The sequence below is a fragment of the Haliotis rubra genome, unplaced genomic scaffold (genome assembly GCF_003918875.1).
Source record: "Haliotis rubra isolate DU_JTF1 unplaced genomic scaffold, ASM391887v1 Scf40, whole genome shotgun sequence".
NCBI classification, from domain to species: domain Eukaryota; kingdom Metazoa; phylum Mollusca; class Gastropoda; order Lepetellida; family Haliotidae; genus Haliotis; species Haliotis rubra.
This window is the reverse complement of record NW_025767080.1, coordinates 2,045,001-2,068,010: the sequence shown is the minus strand read 5'-3', so window position 1 is coordinate 2,068,010 and position 23,010 is coordinate 2,045,001. Positions and strand designations below refer to the sequence as shown.

General features: G+C 37.6%; 1 protein-coding gene across 1 annotated transcript in view; it reads right to left on the bottom strand.

The window, feature by feature from the left end:
* The window catches only part of LOC124287401 (titin homolog), a 124,149-nt gene that overhangs the window by 87,452 nt on the left and 13,687 nt on the right, over positions 1–23,010 (bottom strand). The window contains exons 2-7 of the mRNA XM_046723935.1: positions 10,549–10,629; positions 5,542–5,663; positions 4,596–4,704; positions 4,072–4,167; positions 2,973–3,053; positions 1,684–1,782 (exon numbers count right to left, since the gene is read on the bottom strand). Of these exons, the coding sequence (XP_046579891.1) occupies positions 1,684–1,782; positions 2,973–3,053; positions 4,072–4,167; positions 4,596–4,704; positions 5,542–5,663; positions 10,549–10,629 (588 nt within the window). The remainder of the gene's footprint in view (positions 1–1,683; positions 1,783–2,972; positions 3,054–4,071; positions 4,168–4,595; positions 4,705–5,541; positions 5,664–10,548; positions 10,630–23,010) is intronic.

Here is a 23,010-nt window from a genome sequence, read left to right as displayed (position 1 = left end):
GTCATGTGCAGATTGAAAAAAATACAAAATGTCAAAAATGTCATTAATAAAAGAAAATCAACTGAAAAATATCAATCATGTGCAGATTTGAAAATCTTTTTGAAATAAATAAATTTATGATTATTCAGAAATTTCAAACATTATCAGAATGCTGTATAAATCATAATATATATGAATAATTTTACAGATGGAACACAATCATGTTGAAATACAATCTCATTGAAGTCAGATCTTTTAATCAGATTTGATCCCTCTCAATAAAGTCACATCAGGTGAACATGCTATAAAATGTATGAAAAAGCAATGCATTTGGGGCAGCACACGTGAATTTCTGGTTCTCAAGATTAACCACAAACAGTCATAACTGGATTCAAACCATGAACCATTCAAACGACTAAGGTGAGAAGGTAAGGATGTCATCTGCAGGATGACTCTATGCCCTGATGCTCAGCTATCAACAGAAGACACTGGGCCACAGAGTGAGGTACAGAGACTTATCCTGCTCAGGATGTGAACCTCTGGACAATCCATGTTGGGCTCAGAAGTCACAGATTGCTGGGATAGGGTTATAACTTGACGCTCCCCTATCAACAGAAGACACTGGGTCACAGAGTGAGGTACAGAGACTTATCCTGCTCAGGGTGTGAACCTCTGGACAGTCCATGTTGGGTTCAGAGGCCACTTATCCTGCTCAGGGTGTGAACCTCTGGACAGATTGCTGGGATAGGGTTATAACTTGACGCTCCCCCATCAACAGAAGACACTGGGTCATAGAGTGAGGTACTGAGACTTATCCTGCTCAGGGTGTGAACTTCAGGACAGTCCATGTTGGGCTCAGAAGTCACAAATTGCTGGGATGAGGTCAGACATTTTGTCAGCATGACCAAACAGTTGAATCATGTAAGGATTTCATCGATGGGGTGATTGCCACATACTCTTACATACATGTGACCATGTTTTGGATGTGAGGAAGACTTTCATGGTCTTCACACTTGAAGTGAAGACGGTAGTCGATATGGTGCAGACAGATCATTCCAGACTCAAACTCATGACTACCATGCTATGGGACATGAGTATGATCTTATGGTCTTCCTTGAATCAACACTAGTAATTCAGGTAAGTTTGTAGGAAGGAAGATCATAACATACTTTTTCACGCAGGTTGATCTAAGAATCATTAAGGGGTGGATGTAGGAATTGTTTTCAGGATTTTCTCATGTGTATCAGGTGTGGGTAGGGGGTTCGGGGAGATTTGCAAATATGACAAAAGTGGGAATGGGTCCATACTGGTGACCTCGACTGAATTTCAAGGATATCACCATGTTATATGAGAGTCAACAGGTCCATCTGAAACATTCAAACCCCATGAACAACTCCTTGATTCTGCCCCTGAAACACTCAGGGTGTATAGTTAATGCATGTGTTTACCCCTGAAGTGGACTGCATTCAAGGATTAAGCCAGTACATTATCTGACCAAGTCTAAAGCAGGGACAGATGGCATGAACACCAAACTGGGGTATGAATTCACACTGCATCAGCCAGGAAGTGACTGTGCTGGCAATACCATGTAGCCATTCAATCACCTATGCAGCCACAAGATCTTCATTGTATATTTGAATACCTAAACAAGTATGGGATCTAGTTTGAATTTTAAAAAATCAAAATACTTTAAAGATAATTTACCTTTTTCTTCTCATTGATTTTAGGAAGTTTGGTATGGCTCTCATCTTTTGATTTCTTCTGAGACTCTTTCTTGGTATCACTCTTCTTGTCACTTTCATCCTTTATAGAAAATAAAAATTATGAAAACGTTAACTGAGTCAATTAAACAAAATGAACAAAGCAACATAAGTTTGCTGACAGTGAAATGTAAAAAATCTCAAAACATTTTGAATGCTTGAAAATATAATTCAGAAATAATTTATGTCATTTTTGTGCATAATTCTCATTTTGACTTTTCCAGTACTTTCTAATTGCAACAAATAGAGGTTAGGCCAGACTAATTTTATTTCTTGTTTTATGGATTTTTGGCCTCAGAAAACCTAAAGGCAGGAGGGAACAACAATAAAAATAAAATGATCATAGTAATAAAGTAATAAAAGTAATATTCCTTCTAAATACTAAAAGTATTTTACTTTTGGGAATTTATGAAGTGTATATGGGGCAAAACCAATCTGGAAAAAAGAAGTTTTCTTGTAAGTTTACATTTTTGGCCAACAAAAACATAAGGATTTTGTTTTTTGAGCGTGGGAAATAAACTTTCATGTTTTTTCTTATTCTTGAAAAAATACGACCGGCGGATCCATAAAACAAGAAATAAAATTTGTCTGGCCTTATTAATAAAAACAGAACAGATGACAATTCACAATCAAATGAAAAACAAAATGACAGATGATCAGTCTTGAAATAAAACACAAGCTGTCAAGATGCTCAACTCATCAGGGGAGACAACCCCCATGAGCATTTGATAAAACAAGCAACACTTTGAACATAACATAACATCACTTATGATATATAGGTTTTCTACTATTTTATATCTTTAAGAACTATGACCTAACATAATTGTTCATATTTCAACCTCACACTAACCCATGTATAAACAGAGGAGTACAAAACCATTGAAAAGGCTGTTTTGGAATTTGCTTATGATTGTGAGAGAATTAACACACAAATCTACTCATTCTACTGTAACAGCACTTCAACAATACAACAGTATCTAAATAAGTATTTAGTTACACAATTCAACCATACAATGCTAACAAATACAAGCATTAAGTTACACACTACGTCAAAGCTATGTATACAATCATTAAGTTCACACACTACAACCATACCACACTTTGTATACCAGCATCAAGTATGACATTGTTCCAACATAATTCATTTGGGACACAAGAAAATGATGTTGACTGCAGTCAAACTGAAAGATGTTTTGTTGTAACTCAGAGATCGTATTCTGTTTTTCAACTTACAATGCTCGGCAGTTTGCTGCTCTTTGCATCATCATCCGACTCAAAATCTGAATCATACTTGCCATCGGAATCTTCACCCTTCTGTGGATAGAACAAAACAGTGCTGCAGTACATGAATAATGACTGGCCCTACACAAGGATTCACTCATGTCCAGACTCATGTTGAACATTAAGATACAGTAACTCACTTGTTAAATGTTTATCTACATATTAGAAAGTTGAATTCATCAGATTCAAGTTGTCTGCATATATTAATTTAAATGTGTAAATTTATAATTTTCTGATACAATTTGGCATAACAGTTAATTTTACTGAACACTGCATTGACATTGTTTCCATAAAGATATATATCTAATTTTTCTGTTGCATTAAAATAAGCTAATAAGCAGAATAAATATAACCAATAATGAAATCATATTCTTGTAACTTGAGACGTCCCAAATCAGTTACCCATGTGACCTAACACATGATATCTAACCAGTGAACCTGAAATCGATTCCCTTTGGGTTGTTTCATATAACAGCAAGTGTTGGAAAAGGCATGTATCAGTCTAACTCCCTCGTCTAACTTACTTCAGGCCTTTTGTACAGGTCTCTTTTCTGTTACCCATTAATAATTAGTGCCACACCATACCAACACTCCAAATGGCGCCATGTTCTACATGACCAAGTATTGAAAACCAACAGAAGACAAACACATGTTTGGAAATATGGGGATGACGTATGCATGTGCTTCATTCAGAGTCACATTCTAAACAGGGTATATAAATTAGCATCAATTTATAAGGTTTATACAGGGGTTGCCATATACATATTTCACTTTATATACAGGAATATATGGCATATTAAGGCAGGTGAATATATCTTTTATTTTTAAACAATACAGCAGTTTACAACCTAAAGCCTGTCACTGTTAAACTGGAGATTCCCTAAGACACCAGACAGCAAAGTTAGTTCTGTGGTCATCCCAACACCATGTGGTAACACAAGACAGATCACAACTAGTAATGTTATCCTCAAACTACCACACAGACTTGAAACAATCAACCAAACATACAGACTGTTAACAGCAACACTTGAACAGAGGTACAGTGGCTCACCGATCTCTTATACTTGCCACGTGGTGTGTCGTCGTAGTCTTTGGTGGAGTAGGCCCACAGATCCATGAGGTAGCGGCGCTGCTGATACTCTTCCTCCTACAACATCGCAACATCATGAGCAGGACAGTCAACATCACAACATCATGACCAGGTCAACTCATTGGGACCATTTTAGATTTACATAGGTTATTGAGTATTTTGCCGAAATTATTTTGGAAAGATTAAGATTTCCACAAGTTTGAATACATGTAATGATAATTGTCAGTGTTGCTTTCTGTAACATTTTTATGTGAACTCTCATACTTGTTAGACTAACATGACAAGTGCTTCTCCATAAAAATCATCATCACCCCCTAGCAATAAACTCAGAAAATGCTTTCAAGTTCAGAATAAATTGAGAAGATTTCCAGCTTTCGACCCACATTCAAAACACTTTTGCAAACCAGTCAATGAATTATTTGTTATTTCATGTCATTCTATTTGAGGTTGAAAAAAGCAATCACTTTACATGAACCCCCTCCTACCCATTCTTCCTTGCTGTATATTGGCTGCACAGTTTCCAGCCGACGTGCGATGTTGATGTTCTCTTCCGCAATCTTCTCCAGCTGCTTATGTTTGTAGGGGTAGTTCAGGCTGAAACAGATGCTTATATTTACAGGAGGGAGACATTACGTGAGAAATAACCAACACAGGGATTTGCCTATTGTGCAATGAAACACTACCGGCAGTCCATTTGATGAACAGGCTTTACATTTGGTATTTCTAGAATACTCTCAAAAACCCAAACAGTTGACAACCATTACCTGTGCTTATTGTTCAGTTACAGATTTCTGTATACTGCCCACTTATATATCATTTATCAGCACTGCAGAGTGCATCTAAGGAAACAATTCAATACCCTCTAACCATCATCTTCTTTATGACATCATTAAGTTGCCAAAGTCCAGATATCATAACAGAGCAATGTTTTACAGTGAAATAAATCATGCCTCATTCTTACGTGTTCTATATATGTTTTCACATACTGGTAGCTGTTGTATATAGTTAAACACATCCTAACACCATTGTCCCTTTAGTTTTACACATGGCTCTGTGTTTAGTAGTGTGGTGAAGTATTTTGCTTGTCAGAAAAATGGGTTTGATGTCTTACATGGGAATATCAACGACCATTTTTTGTGTTTCCGCTACCTCCCAACCTCAGTTAGGATATTGCTGGAATATAAATCAACGTAGTTTTTCAATGATTGATGAGACATACTGTACTGAGTGAGTGAATGTGGCTTCACACCCCTGATCAGAAAGCATGAACGTCAAGTCAGACCACCTAATATGCCCTAGCCCTTTTTCACAATGAGCAAGGCATACTGGGGACCTGTTCTTCCTAGGAATCCCCCAGGGTAGCAAGTATCCACAGTACATCCAGCTACAGACCTGAATCTCAAACACTCCTGTAGCCTCCACACAACTGACCTGCGAGGTTCATGCTCCATGTTCCAGTTGTCGATGCGCCCATGTGTCCTCATGATCTGCGTCATCTTCTGCAGCAGCAGCTTGTTCTCATGGTCCACCTCGGCCATCTTCTCCTCCTCTTTCTGGGATAAATGTCAAGGTTATCTCAAAATGCACACATTTCCTTCAAACTTTCTCCTTGAATTATTCTACCAATTTTAAGAAGCACTCTTTTGACTAAGTTTCTTATTTGTTGGTCTTACTGAGTAGCCTATTTGAGGAACAGATAATTCAAAGCCCTAAAGAACTGGATTAGAAAATAAAAATAACACATCTACTCCATGGAATATGACTACATAAAATATAAAAACACAGGACATTTATCGCCTTGTAAATTCTATTGATTTGACAATAGTGTTTTCAGCTGGTTTACCACAAGGTTATCTGACATACATCCCTCTACCTGTGGAAACATACATCCCTCTACCTGTGGAAACATACATCCCTCTACCTGTGGAAACATACATCCCTCTACCTGTGGAAACATACATCCCTCTACCTGTGGAAACATACATCCCTCTACCTGTGGAAACATACATCCCTCTACCTGTGGAAACATACATTCCTCTACCTGTGGAAACATACATCCCTCTACCTGTGGGAAACATACATCCCTCCTGTGGAAACATACATCCCTCTACCTGTGGAAACATACATCCCTCTACCTGTGTACATCCCTCTACTGTGGAAACATACAAACTCTATGGAACATCCCTCTACCTGTGGAAACATACATACCCTCTACCTGTGGAAACATACATCCCTCTACCTGTGAAACATACATTCCTCTACTCTGTGGAAACTACCTGTGGAAACACATCCCTCTACCTGTGAAACATACATCCCTCTACCTGTGGAAACATTTAAAGTTAGTCACAACCTAAACCACAACAATACAGGTACATGTTCTTTTCCATTGCAGCTAACCCTCCTGCCATTATGTCTCACTGGCTGAGTGGGTTTGATCACAGACTTTCAGTAATGTCTTATATAGCATATGTTACATTTGATCACATTCTAAATGACATTGTGCCATTTGGGCATTTCTCTGAGTGTATGGATTCGAATCCTAGATTGGACTCAACTACTTTACTACAAAAGCATTTATATCCCAAAGATATGTGTTACAAAGCACTTAAAGCATCATTACATCTCCCTTTTTTGGTCTCACAGTGTGGTCGGACATCTGAAGGAGATGTATGTGGGGACATTGGAGACTCACAGAAACTGTACTGCTGCGGTATGATAGAACAAACCGGACTGAGCAAGTCTAATCTAGACAGTGCATTATTTAGATCTTTTTCAGAATATTATTACTATCCTGACATGCTGTGAGATAAATTCAACATTGATCAAGACAACATTAAACCCAAATCGCTCTATAGATAGTCAGAAAACTATCAAATTCAAGCCGATGCATATTTGTTATTGATCCTGTCCAACTTCTCTTTTCACAATTCTAACACATACTATTGACTGGGTATATATTGACTAACATCTCATAGAAATACAGGGAACGAAATAGCCTAACTTTAATTATTCAGTATCTCGGTGCACATCAACCATTTCTCATGTTTATCTAGACTGTGAAGATTTCTTCTTTGTCTCCAATAATTGTTCAAAGAGCTGACAACCATTTTGCTGCCATATGTCCTAGCATGACCATAAGGAAGAGCAAAGACTGATTTCTTTAGTTCAAGAGAAATTTCAAAATGAGCAAGGTAGTGACAACAGATGATTGTTATATTACTACATGTAAATATTAATTTAAGCAAAGTCTTCTTCCAATTTATAAAAACACATCTAAAAAAATATTTCAGTGTATTTTATTTGTTAAGGCATGCATATTTCATGAGATAAATAGGGACTCTATCCTATATTTCTTAGGACGACATGTTGTTATCAATTGTAATAGTGTTTACAGCAGCATTCACCCAAATGATTTATTCACAATATACAGCATACTTGAGGATACAGACCAACACACAACAGGTATTGATCATTTCCACTTTCCAATATTGTTCTTGTAAACAGAAACACAAGCCATTGATTTATTATTCCCTGAGTACATACTGATCAACATCTTCCAACCTGAGAAAGACAATCACCATTCCACTTGGCCATTGATGACAAACACAATGAAATCATCTAAACTTGGACTTATATATCTGCCTACTTCTTTATACATTCTCTTGCACTGTTTGACATCAGACAATAGGGAAATGAATTCTGGAGAACAAAGCTGATTGTTCAAGCAGACAGGTAAGTACACACCTGGGCCAGGTAGATTTCAGATAGGAGCCTTCTTTGAAGGTAAATCATCAGCGACGGTGGTCAATATCTCGGTAGTGTATACCGAACGTGATAAACAAACCATTGATTGACATTAGATAAACTTTCTCTGCTTAATACCACAGCAGTGATAACAAAATATTTTTTTATAAAACAAAAGTACTGAATTGCGCTCTTGAGGGTAGAACTTTTACTTGAGATTTCTACTTGAGTGAGTGGGTGAGTGAGATATAAGTCAAAGTCAAACATGTTTATTGTACAAAAGGCCTCCGGCCCATATACATTGGAGTTATACATATACATTATACATATGGTGCAAAAGTAGTAATTAGTGATCCAAACAGTAAATCGTGTTACAGGAAGTAAATTACGTACATGTAGTGAAATACGATGGGTCTACAAAACTATATATCAGATTGTTACGTTTAATAAGAGCATAATTGATATAGTACGACAGCTTTATTATTACATGCTGGTCAGTTGATGAAAGAAGTAGTTTAAAAGCTAATGTAGGTGGCTTACATAGATAATATTCAGCTATATATTTCGTACGCAAATCTTTATAAAAAGGACATACAAGTAACAAATGGATTTCATTTTCCACACCTAAATTACACAGAGGTCACATTCTCTTGCACCGTTCAATATAATAACGTCTTCCTTCGTTTACCATTATGTTGATCAAGCCTAACCTAAAACGTATAAATGGATATCTTAATTTCTTTGATGTTAAAAACGACAGATATTTCACCGTCTGGAGTAGTGATTTGTATATTCTAAAAGAGTTTATAAGATCAGTTTATGCCAATAAATAAATTGCAAGTGATTGCATGGTTTCAACAGATAACCAAACAATAGTCTGTTATGTCTGTAATCAACCAGATGTATATGACCAATGCCTGTGTTGCGGTATTGTTCTAAATGATGTCATTGTGTTCGTATCATTGTCTCTAGGTTTTGTGAGTTGCTGATTAAATAAGAAGATGAAGGTATTGTTGCTGACTTGCCTACAAGTTGCATACATTAGATTTACAGTGTGCACAGTCGTTTGTACATATACCCCTCAATAAACTTGTGTGACTTTACACAAAATGTACACACCAGCGGTTACATTATATCTCTCAACAAATGAAAAAAAGGACAAAAAATATTGACACCAATTATTGTAAGTTATTTACCCGAGAAAAGCTAAACAAACCAATTACTGAAGTTTTATATCTGAAAAATGCTAAAATGCCAGGAGTTGTAGATGTTTGAACACTGTTTGTAAGTATGACAAGGAGGGAAGCTAAAAGCCATACCACTAAAGGGGAGTGAATAGTTTTTGTGTCTGGGGATATATGATACGAGTGTTTAAGTGTGTGTGTGGAGCTCATCTCAAGTGGTTCCTAGCTTACGGTGAACTGCTTACAGTAAAGTGAAGAGTGAAGAGTATAGCTGAAGTGTTCTCCAGCACAGTCTATGCCCAGTGAATGAGACACAGCAGAATTACAATGGGAGGAGTAATTCATGGCCGTGTATGTCATGCAAAATAACATGTATATTTCAAGGGAAGGACATGTTTTCATGTTACTATAAACTATGGTTTTATACCATTGTCAAGCCTACAATTCCATGAAATTTTAGAGTTCAAGATTATATCAACCCCTATTAAGTTTCCTCCAAAGCCCTTCACTTCAACCTTTCACACAGTGCTTTCTAAAATATATTTAATGTATTTTTTCATCAACCAGGACTGTGTTTCCCTAAGTACTTTACATGAACGTAACAGATACAAAATTACTCAAACAAATCACCATGACCAATTAATTTTGAGTTGTTTGTGTACAAATTTACATGAAGAAATCCAGTAGCCAGATGGTATAACAACACAGTGCTAACTGGTATAGTTTATCCAAGTGACATACACTGAAGTCATTGACGATTTATGGAATGACTGCAAGCAATCAGCATGTATACATGAACTCTACTGCAGGGAATGATGTAAAGCTTATGGAACATGTGACTGCATAATATGCTAATTAAAAATAACCTGATACAGCATGGACTTTAATCATTTAAAAAATTTCCATTCATCTGTTTACAAAGCCCAGTCAACTAGGTCCAAGAGAATGGAAGATTATTGATAACTTACAGAAATTATCAATATCTAATGCAGGTAAGACTCAAGGGCTAATAGTAATTCGGGAAGCTTCCTGTTCATTCTAAAATACCACACAGTCCCCTCTGGACAGTAACCCTGTGGTTTCCAAGTATATACAGGCAGGTACAAAGCCATACCTAAATTCCACAACAAATCTGACACGTTCTGAAAGGTTTGTGGCAGAAGTGAGTGAGTTTAGTTTTACGCCACATTTAGCAATATTCCAGCTATATTGCGGCGGTCTGTAAATAATCGAGTCTGGACCAAACAATCCAGTGAATAACAGCATGAGCATCGATCTGCACAATTGGGAACTGATGACATGTGGCAACCAAGTCAGCGAGTCTGACCACCCGATCCCGTTAGTCGCCTCTTACAACAAGTATGGGTTACTGAAGATCAATATTCTAACACAGGTATTATGTCAGAAGGTGAGTCAGGCTAAATAACAAAGTTACTTAACAACCCATACAATGTGTATTCCTAAATACTTTAAAATCATGCCCACAAACTAAATATGGTTTTATTCTTACCTGTATTTGTTTAAGACGCAGTAGGAGGTGAGGGTACCGTTTCGGAGGACTGTTGTCAATCCCATGCCTGACGCTCGACACCTGGAATGAAACAAATCATATTAAAAATCTGTTTGGTGCTGACAAACTAGGAACATAATCAACTCAAATGTGGGATTCAAACCCACAACTGTAGGTTTGGGAACACCCCTGGGATGCATTTCGATATTGGGAATGTCAGCAGCATGGCCAACTTGGCCACCCTTGCCTCCTCCTTGCCTTACAATCCCTTTATTACATATTATATTTCAGTTTTAAGATGTGTGGGAGCATGTGAGTATGCTTTCAAGATTGTTCTACTTAAACAATGATATACCAAATACATAGAGCTGTGAGTAGGCCACCTGAGATACCATGCATGCCACAGCATAACATGCCTATCAAACAAAGACACAGTATACCTGTAACTGGTCAGTTCTTGATTCATCCCCTTTATGCTGGGCTACAGCCAGGGTAACAACAAGTACCATCTTTTAATGTGTTTTGGCATAATGCAGCTGGGGACCCACCACAAACATCTGTTTTCAGAGATGTTCTACCCATAACACCACAGAGATGCTCTATCCACAACACCACAGAGATGCTCTACCCACAACAGCACAGAGATGGTATTCATGTGAGCATGACATTACCGTATCTGTTATAATAAACAAAAACGATGGCCTATACACAACATGTATCTTGAGTGATTGCTGCTGATTCGGTCTGTGTTTCAAGTTTCAGTTTTATCAGGGGTTGTCAATCTAATGAACTGATGTTGAAACAAAACATGTACACAAGTATGGATCGAGCAGTCAAACTGTTACAATGAACCTGAGATTCCAACCAACAGGACTTAAGTAACTTTTGTGGTCAAGGAATACAGTGTCTGGTTTGATCTCCTACATGCATGCGCTCACGCACACACACGCACGCACACATGCACGCACGTACCACACGCACACATGCACACATGTGTGCACGCGTGCACACACACACACACACACATTTACACACACACAACTGTGAGTGGACTACCTACATCAATGCACAAAGAATACAATCACTCAGGCTTAACACAACAAGGACTTGTGATCAAAAGGATACCCATTTACTTAAAACATTTAACGGTCACTTTGATTCTGTCACTTGAGCTTCTTAAGGACCATTATCAGTAGTAAATCAAGCATACTGTAGTGTTCCAAGGGTGTTCACAGTAGATCAATATAAACATACAGAGAAACACAAACTGTGTATGTTGTCTATGTCCATGAGTGAGTGAGTTTAGTTTTACAAGTAATATTCCAGCAATATCACGGTGGGGGACACCAGATATGGGCTTCACACATTGTACCCATGTGGGGAATCGAACCCTCAGAGTGATGAGCAAACAGTTTAACCACTATGCTACCCCACTGCCTCCATATGTCCTTGAAGAGCAATATAGTATCCCATAAATCTATCTGTCTTAGGAAAAATGGGTTAGCCTTGAGGTTACAGCTTTACTTAGTCATACTGAAGTCCCAGGTTCGATTCCCTTCATAGGTACAGTTTATGAAGCTTGTGTACCCAGCTGTGATATTGCAGGAATATTATGAAAATGGTGTAGAACCACATTCACTGACCGACTGACCCACTTTCAAAGCAAAAATCTACACAAACATAAAGGTCTACTGTTGATTCAATAATTTATTCATGAATTTATGCCCAGTGTGACTATTAAAAAAATCTAAGCAATTATATAAGGCCAATACCCTGCATCATTTGTTTCACATATTTTTGTATGAATAAAGCCTGTCTTAAGAATCCAGAGAATACACTGATTATGCATTGTGCCATTTATATAAACATCCATCATTTTGGTGTTCATTTTTGGAAGTGAGTTCTTTTCTGTTGTGAGGTTGAGGCCTTTGCTTGGGGAACCATGAGATAACTATCATTGTCAATGTAGGCATTGTGCCATTTATACATATCCATCATTTTGGTGTTCATTTTGGAGTTCTTTTCTATTGAGAGGGTGAGGCCTTTGCTTGGGGAACCAGGAGATAACTATCATTGTCAATGTACCTCCTCGTTTTCCAGTACAAATCTGCACAATTATTTCATATAGCAATATTTTGGCTTAAGAGTGAGTGAATATGGTTTTATGTGCTTTTAGCAATATTCCAGCAATATCATGGCAGTTTTGGCTGGAGAAGAGAGGTCTAGTAGGTGCTGGTAGGTGTGTACATTGAGACTTGGAATGAAATCCACTGATATCACACCTTTGAAACCATTTTATATAACATTAGGAATAAACTTAATTCAAAATATCCTGCTTGGTAGGCTTTTTGGCCTGGTGCAAAAGCTAGCTCCTCGCAGTGAGCATGGAGCCCTGTATAATATTGCCGCAAATGTCTGGTAAACCTTTTCTAAACCACCTTAAGAATCAAATTCTCAAAGATATATACACACAAAAGTATATTCCAACATTTGGGGATACAGGGATGATGTGTGAGAATCTTGTAATGGCAGCTTGCACACTGGTGTCAGTGATGATACTGTGACGGTAACAATGGTGTCACATGACAGGAAGGAACTTGACGGCCAAGGAAAGATAACTCCTCTTATTATCTTCACAATTTAAACTTCCACTCAAGATGATAAAAACTAAATGGTTAGACAAGCAAAGTGAAAAAACAGGCATTGCCCTAAAAAGAAATATGCATACGGAATATTTTGAATAACTTACACAATTATATATATTTATTGAATGTGTTATAACCTGTAGCTAATCTGCAAACTTTTTAAAATCTTATTCTTTGACAATAATTTTTTCAACATTGATACTGCCCATGTGGGCGTGTGATCAATATCATCCACGCATAAATGATATCACTGAGTTCTAACAGATTGATCGACTTTAAACCCAGGGGAGTTCTGTCAGTGAGACTAAGTGATGCTCAACCAAGATGGGCTATTGAAGTGTGATGTTCCTCCATGCAAATCCAGTATGATCCTTGTGTCTGATGCCACTGTACTAGATGACTTCAGTGTATATATATGTGTCCTTCTTGATGCATAATAGGGCCCTGGGGTTAAAAGCCCTTCTCAATAAAGTATTTGCTCTTACATTGTGTGAAGCCTAAGTTTTAGTGTTATCGCTGAAATATAGCTGAAAGCAGAGTAAAACACTCACTCACTCATTCACTCACTCACTCACTCACTCCACTTACAGGGCACAGGGACATTCAACAATATTACACACAGACATAGAATTCCATGACATTGTATTGAATGACAACAGTTCTGTCCAAGAATACCATCTCACTTTCTTAACAAACTTAACATATCAGTCTTGGCATGGGATCTAACTTTCCTGAAAACAAAAACAGAAAATTCCAAATAAGGCTTATTGAAATGAGCCTGATCAAGTTACTCAGGTAATCACAATCCTGCGAACAAAACACCCAACGTAAAGTGTTCACCATGACTGTAGTAGCTATGGTGGACATTTAACAATGTGGGAGAGCTTCGCTCCAGATTATAAGATCTGTAGATAGGTTACAGACAGCATGCCTCCATACTGCTGGCCTTGCTCCAAGGCTGTACCAAATACTAAACCCATGGATGTATAGTCATTCTATCCTATAAAGAGGCAAGTCTAGATAAGCAGACAGTACAGGATGCCAGAGGGACAATATGTTCTTTTAATTCATTATTATTAAACATTATCAATAAGCTATTATTTATTATCTGAGAGACTTGTGCAAGTCTAGGCAACTGCTTGATCTACTTTACACAAAAACCGTATTCCCTCTAATAAACACCAGGTCTGTTACAAGTGCCGGGTACCTTTTGTTAAAAATGTATTCTCCCTTGATCCAAAAATAGATTTATTAAGGAAAAGTTCCTTTAGTCATAACTTCCTGTCCTCCACACTAGCACGGGTTGCTGGATATTATGGATATTATGTATTGTCAAAGCTGCAATCAGAGGGTTTCATGCACATAAATATGTATGGGATCCGGTGCAAGATGAATAAACACCGGGTTTCCAAAAAGCGCCAGGCCTCTAATAAGCACCAGGTCTGGAAGACCGTTGAAAAAAGCGCCCAAGTGCCCAAGTGCTTATTAGAAGAAATACGGTAACTACACATGACACAATACTTGGAGAGAAGATCCAAATCTTATAACACTCAATTGCATGGTATATTTAGTGTGTGTTGTGTATGTCATTGTTTCTGATAAAATGAGTAGACCTACAACAATAGACAGTAACTGTCACTTTATTTCTCTGATCACAGGACGCATTTTACACAATAATCTCATCCTCGCATTAATATCACAATTGACCACACAGGCACACATGCTAACAGACACAATATTATATTTGCTGTAACAAGCACCTTGTAACTTGTAAATTGTGAAAAGGGGAACTAGAACCAAAGTGAACAAGAAGAGGTCAATTGCCATGTGGTGTTTGCCAAACAGTTCACTATCAGTAAGGTAATGTATGGTTAAAGATGAAGCAGGCATGGTTTAAAAAGAATTAGCATTTATGATTCCTCACTAAAACGACCATCCCAAACAAGTTTATACAAATAAATCACAAATTTTATCAAACATATCAACTTCTATTACAACTTCTCAAGTTAAATGAAAATCAAACACCATCAAACATAAACAGAGTGGCCCCAATCACGATATGCTCAAACATATATCGCCTTCAGGTAAAAAGGGCTATTGAAATCACTGCGACATTTCCTGATATCAAATCTCAAAATCAAGTTCTGCACTCAATCAAGGCTGAACAGCACAACAATAAAACAATTGTCGTGGCAGCTATTCATATTATTTGTGTGTGCAACTGCTCATACAGATCATGTTACTAAGCACTCTTCAATGGCTGGACATTTGTAGTTATCTCCCCTCAACAGCACATGAATGGAGTCCAGCAATGCAGAACTGTCCATAACAATGTGTATCTGGCTGGACACGAATGTTGACTTAATCTCATGCCACTCATAGTGACCTGTGGGGTGTGAATATCCTTGGCAACTGTTCAGTGGTATTGTTCTGGGAAACTATCATTGATTTATCGGTACTGTCCAGTCAAGAGGAAAGCAGCAATCAGTATAGCAAGGACGCATTGATACCTGTTCCTGAACACATTAAAGGGGCACTCTGGGGGGGGGTCTTGTTGAGGTATAAAGTACTGTAGGCATTGTCAAGTTATTGATAGTTTAGTACACTGAAATGATCAAATTAACACAAGCATGAAGCGAATGGGAAAAGTATTTGTCCCTGTTTCTCACAGTTGCCAAAGTGACATTTTTTTCTGGACGTACTGAGGTTTAGACCCCTGGTTGCCGAGTTTTTTTTCAGGCGCACATTTTCATACGCTTTGAAAAGTGAACGTTGTGCGAGAATTGGGCTTGCGTGGTCCTGGATCTACGTACGGCTATAAAATTACACAGAAATGTAGAATATTAAATTTCCTATTCGTTGGTATAAATATAAGTGCAACTACCTCGGCGGTTTGAAAAATAGACCTTGCTTAATATTGTCCAAATTTTTGTTATGCGTTAAAAAAACAGCAAATTTCTCCGCTTTTTATCGCGTACCGATAAAAGCACTCTGCTACGAATTTTTTAGCTTAGCATCTTTACGGAAAGTGTGAGCGAAGAAAATACAGCCTGTTATTTGAACGACATAAGTGTATATGAATTGGATTTATGTGCTTATGCATAACATTATACGCTCAACATTAAAAATGACTCGCAATAAATGTCAAAAATGGATTTTCTTCTACGACGTCAAACGACGACAGAGAGGTCATACAGGTATAATGATAAGGGGGCATAACTCTGTTATTCTTAGCGCGAGGTCAATGTAACCCTAATCACATGGAGAGTATTTGTTGTGGATACAGACGCTATATTTTCGTTATTTTTTGTTCACGGTGAACCAAACTATTCCAATTCAAAGTTCCCCAATAAGACCGGATACGCTTTGGTAGTTTCACAATTTATAAGAAAAGATGACAACGTACTACATGTGAAAGCACGTAATAGCGATTTGGATGGCCCTATCCGATATATAAGTTAGTTCTTAGATTCCCATATTCTCCTGTTTGTGTAGATGTATTTTGACTTTTTTTGCATCGTTATTACCAGAATACTAGCCATATCTTCAAATGTATTGAAATTGCTGAAAATAATACAACATTTTAGTTGACGTCATTGCTTGTTTTATGCATTTTGTGACGTCGGAAGTGACGACATTGGTATTCTGATTAGTATATATCTCACCTAATTTCCATTAATTGTGTGAAAGGTCTCGGCTTCTTTTTCAGAATTAACACTCTTTAGACAAAACATAAAATGACTGTTTTTTCCATTTTAAATAGTGTCCTGAATATATCAACAATTAGACAGTTTGACTGTGTATCTCATCATGAGCAACATGCGCACCTGTTTGGCATCAATTTAACGTAAATGAAAAATAACATTTCACAACACCTGAATATTATTTTTAGGATAGGAATTTACTTTATTTATGATTTTGCAGCTATTTCTCTTCATACGTATGCAATGGAAGATGCAAAAAAGATAGCTTTCTATATATGGAACTAGTACGTACTATATATTAGAATATGGATGTACGATTTGTCCAAATTAAGACATGACATGCTTTATACATTTTTAAACAAGTTTCGTATAGATATAGTTAGAGTTTGATATCCTGTCATCACAATATTTTTAAATCGAATATGAATTGATTATATTATCGAAAACAATGATAGTGAATCATAAAACGTTTCTGACAAACGCGCACCTGGCCAATCAATTAACATCATTGTTTTCTCTACAAAACGACACAAAAATGTGCAATGAACAAGACATTTCCTTTAAATGTGTTTGCATATACATTTTATAACATACATAAATCATTTTCATTAAATATTATCAGTTTTACTTATAAGGTTTAATCAAATCGCCATTCATTAACCTGTTCATGTGAAACTGCAATATTAGTTCAAATGCATTGAATATTGTACATCATAGGAACTAAAGTAATATTGCAGTTATGGCTACGTTTGATCTTCTAACACTTGTGTAAAGGTTAAGAATATGGTGTACTGCACTAAATGTGTCAATTTCTTATGTAAATATTATTCAAACAATCAAAACCTTTCAAAGAATAAAACACCGTAAACCCTATATGCAAGTATGATATGATATTTGACAAGGCTAAATGTAGATACTGAGGTCAGTTTCATGAAAAAGTATCTGAACTATCCGCAAAATATACATTATAATACTGACAGTGTAATCGGAAGGATTGGGCGATTGTGTGTATTCTTGTTTAACCGACCTTCACCTCAAAGAAATTGCCTAATATGTACAACAATGTTGACGTATGACATTACTACCGATGACCTATTTCTTACAAAATGGCGGCTTTGCTGACAAGGATAGATAGGATTTTGCGAGGACCCTTCCATTGATTCAGGGATCGTTTGTACATACATATGAGATGTAAGTAATCAGAATGATTCTGACTAACTGTGTATTGTTATATGTTTCTATCATTTTCACTGTAAGTAAGAGAAGAAGCCAGAAATGCTGCTATATTACAGTTGTCGTTCTCGTGATTTTCGCCAGTCATGGCGTCCGCGCTGCACGGAAACTTTGACAATTTCTTATGAATTATCAAATCATTGCATTGTATCTATTTATAATTTCCTATTTCTTACTACGATACTCTTTCCATGCATATTCAAAGGTATTGACCTATTGCAAGCTATGAATAGGCGGATGAATGTTGAAAAATTTCAGAAAATGCTACGCAGTGTAAAATCGAATTTGTCTTTGTTTACGTTTCGAACCAGCGCAGTCTTTCGAGCACAGCGTTCGTTTTCACACCCAATATGTTTCGTCTCATTTTATCTAGACAGTTGGTATTGGTGACACAGACCAGTTGCAATTTGATTCTAAAATGTATGGGGAATTCAGTGATGCATTTTTCGAAGCTGAATATGAAATATACGTGATGTAATAGGCGTCTCAATACCAGCCTTCGCGAAACGTGATTTTGTAAACACTATCCAATATGGCAGAAAGCGCTCTACGGCGTTCGTGTAAGTGCATTTTCGAAAACATCCCAACCGATTCTAGATTCAGAATATTGTGTCACTGAGATTGGTCCTAAGACTGTATCAGTACTTTGTTGACTCAAACCTTAAAGGTCACATGCAACCCAAAACGCAACTTTGCAGATTCTGATCCCTTTCGGTATGGACTTACAGAAACAAATCATCAAAAATGCAAATTCAACTTATAAAGTTGAAAAATAACGCGATGAAAAACAACCCTGCGAAATCAGAGTTCAATCGATTCACTAATTTCACCCCAGCGCTGGAGAAATATAAGCTAATAGTAGCCATGTCATTAGAAACCCCTAAGCGTACTTACTGCAGATCAAATATCTGTGTTTTATGCGGATTTTCGTTCGTTGATATTAGTCAGCGACCAGGGAAGAGAAAATCCCAAAAACGTTTCGTAAGTCCTGCCGAACCCTAACAAGTAGTTGTTGTCTGATTGGTTAAATCCGTTCAGCCGTCTTGCGTTTGATTGGACGGTCATAGGTCGCTCAAAGGTTAGCTAACGCAACCTTCTACTAGGGTTTGTCAGACTCAGTATATGAAAATAGACCACTCAGCCACTGCGGCTTCCACAAAAAGGAAGTCGGACAACTGGTAGTCTATAGCTAGACTGCGGACTTTGTGTTTTGTGGAAGCCGCGTTGTGTGAGTGGTCTAGGCGTCTGACTTTGTGTGCTGGCGATTAGGTGCCTGACTCTGAGGGTGTGGGTTCGAATCCCAGATGGGACTCAACCCAACAAAAGTACTAGAATCTGTACTTTACTAAGAAAGTGTAATCCCAAATATAACATATGTTACGTTAGACACAGTATAGCAGTGTAACAAATAATACTCATATCCATATAACATGTTTTCATAGTCCCTCTCATATCCATGTAACATGTTTTCATACCCCTCATATCCATGTAACATGTTTTCATACCCACTCATATCCATGTAACATGTTTTCATACCCCTCATATCCATGTAACATGTTTTCATACCCCTCATATCCATGTAACATGTTTTCATATCCACTCATATCCATGTAACATGTTTTCATACCCACTCATATCCATGTAACATGTTTTCAGATCCATGTAACATGTTTTCATACCCACTCATATCCATGTAACATGTTTTCATAGTCCCTCTCATATCCATGTAACATGTTTTCATGACAGTGTCAGTCCGTAAATCATTTTTTTCATTTTGTGGAATATAACGTTTCAGTCAGCTTTTTAAAGACAAAAGAAGTCCTCCTTTGTACCACTTTCTCAAGACACAGCACATAACCTCCAGCATGTCCACTGACTTGGGCCACATCAGAGTGCAAGTTATGATGTCAAGCATTTTGCAACAGATCCAGAAAGCTCTATGGGTAATTTCTCTATTGATTCCCATCACAACAATTTCACCCAAAGTGACAACATGGCATTATTTCTGAAAATATCTCCCCCACCAAATATACATAACATGGAAATCAGAACCTAATTATCAAAAGTGTGTGCTTATAACATGTGGTAATGAGAATAACAAACATTGATTATGATATCCTACCACCCCAAACACACAGATCCGCTGAAATATCACACTGCCGGCGAGGTATCAGATAATATTTACATTGCTGATAACAGCCGTAATCCACATCAATAAGCCAATTCTTTAGCCATTAATGTAATATATTATGTATACAATCCTACTGCTGTGCCTTGCACAATACAGCAGATTGGTAACTCTAGATGGTAATGTCGATAGTATTAACTATTGCTGTACATGATTACAAAGTCATTCCACACCACTGCCTTATTACCTCCCTTTATTCTGGAGGCTCAACTCTTGCCTGACGAGAAATCGGGCAGCAATTATTCCCTGACTAACTCGGGTACTGTGAAACTTATTACTATAATGAGGTTAGTTGTGTGCCAAGCTTGACTGTAACACTGGAACTCCTGACAGTACTGCAGGGTTTGGCAGTTCTGGACTGTTCGCAAGGAGAGTAACAATGTAAATGAAAATTCTTTCAGAATCTTTTATTTATCTTCTATGTTCAAAAGAAGAGAAATAAGAAGACAAAATCATCAATATCCTCCTCAATGGTAAACTACTCTTCAGTAATATGTCAACTATTTTACATGTTACATTGTTCTTCACATTGATCTAACGAAAACATATATATGTATTCATATACTAGCATGCTTGTATCAACAACAGACTTCCTGAGTGCTTCCATGGTTTAATATACCTCAGTAATGTTGATACTGGAATTAGAGTGGTACTGTTGATTTATGTCATTAGGTTCTTGAATACCCACAAAGTGGAAAGAGAGTATTGAAAGGTTTTAATGTTCTGCTCTGAAAAGGAGTACTCCACCAATTTCAGTCAAAGTCAAACTTGTTGCCATGGAAATGTCAAAAATATTTTATTCAGAAATCCAAAACTAGCAAAAGGCACCAGTTCACCACCAGACCTATTTATGTGCTAAGTTTGGTGAAGAAACATGGAACGGTTTTAAAGTTCTGGGCCCCGTTCCTCAAAGCGATCGTAGCGCTAAGGTGATCGTAACTCCCATACTTGAACATAGACTTACGACTGTCGTAGCGCTACGATCGCTTAGAGGAACGGGGCCCTGCTCCGGAAAAGAGCACCAACACCAATTTCAGTCAAAGTCAAGCTTGTTGCCATGGAAATGCAAAAAATAATATATTCAGAAATCCAAAACTACCAAAAGGCACCAGTTCACCACCAGACCTATCGATGTGCCAAGTTTGGTGAAGAAATAATAAATGGTTTCTATGTTATGGTCCAGAAAAGACAAATTTGCATGGACAGACAAAATGGATGGACGGATGGACGAAGTCCATCTTAATACCCCCCGCAAAATGCATTGTGGGGGATAACAATGACATATATGTCAAAAAGTGAAATTGTGCACTCATTAATAATATTTATTATTATATGTGTCCATTAATTCATCTTCCAACCATCCATCCATTTTCTGTATATTGATGATCATTCCTGCTATCTGGCTTGGTGCCCAGTTTTATCTATCTATCTATCCCTCACTTCTCTCCCTCCCTCCCTCCCTCCACCCAACCATATGCATCCATCCATCCATCCACCCAACTGTCCATCCATCCATCCATCTAAGTGAATAAATTTTGTATCACATGCCAATTTCAACAAGATGGGCAGTTTAATCCTCTGTTTGTTGTGGACGCATGTACATCCTGCATGGAATACCACCACAAGCAGTATTCTGATTTGACCAGGTGCTGACTTGGCATTGTTATTCAGTCACTGAGCCAACGTGGGTGATCAGCATTATTCACCAGACAATGACCAATCAGGGCCAGGCAATCAATATGGGAATAATAATTCCCTCACCACTGATCCCAAATGAATCAAGTAGAACTATACTTCCTTCAGTAGTCTTTCCATGGCCTAATTGGTGTCCTGATCTCATGATTGCTGCCCGGTGGTGATAAATAAATCATTCCAGATGCTTCCTACCTTAATCACCCGTGACGGTCCGGGTTAGAATGTACCTTCAGCAACCCATGCTTGTCGTAAGAGGCGATTAACAGGATCGGGTGGTCAGGCACGCTGGCTTGGTTGACACAAGTCATCGGTTCCCAGTTGCACAGATTGATGCTCATGCTGTTGATCACTGGATTGTCTGGTCCAGACTCGATTATTTGCAGACCGCCGCCATATAGCTGGAATATTGCTGAGTGTGGCGTAAAACTCAACTCACTCACTCACTCACTCACTCCTACCTTGTTACTGTACAGTATGTCAATATGACATGGACAACATGTAATACTTATGTACTCTGGTAATTACAATAACCATTTTTATATCTATGTTACCTGAGGGTGTCTGGGTGATGTACCCTTCTCCCTAGGCCCTCAGTCTGACCACTCTTGTTCTGGGGATGATGTAGCTAAGATGGATACTCAAAGATAAGTCCAGAGTGTTGTTCAAGTCCTTTGTATTTTGGAATGAAATGATCTCACAATGGTCTTCAGATAATGCTTGGTGTTCCTGATTACACACAACACAGATTTACAAAGTTCCTGAAGACTAATATGGATGAGGGGACTAAAAAATATACTCAGTTTAGTCTCCAGCAATTAAAAAAATTATTTTTGACATTTATGAATGAGGAAATGAGGACAAGATATGGAGCCAAACCAGCATAATTATGTCTGCATTATAGTATAAAACATATCCTGGACCAGTATGCTACAACAGCTTCATCTCTGAACTTATATCAGCATCTCCATCTCTCTTAGGCCACACAAAAAATAGTCTT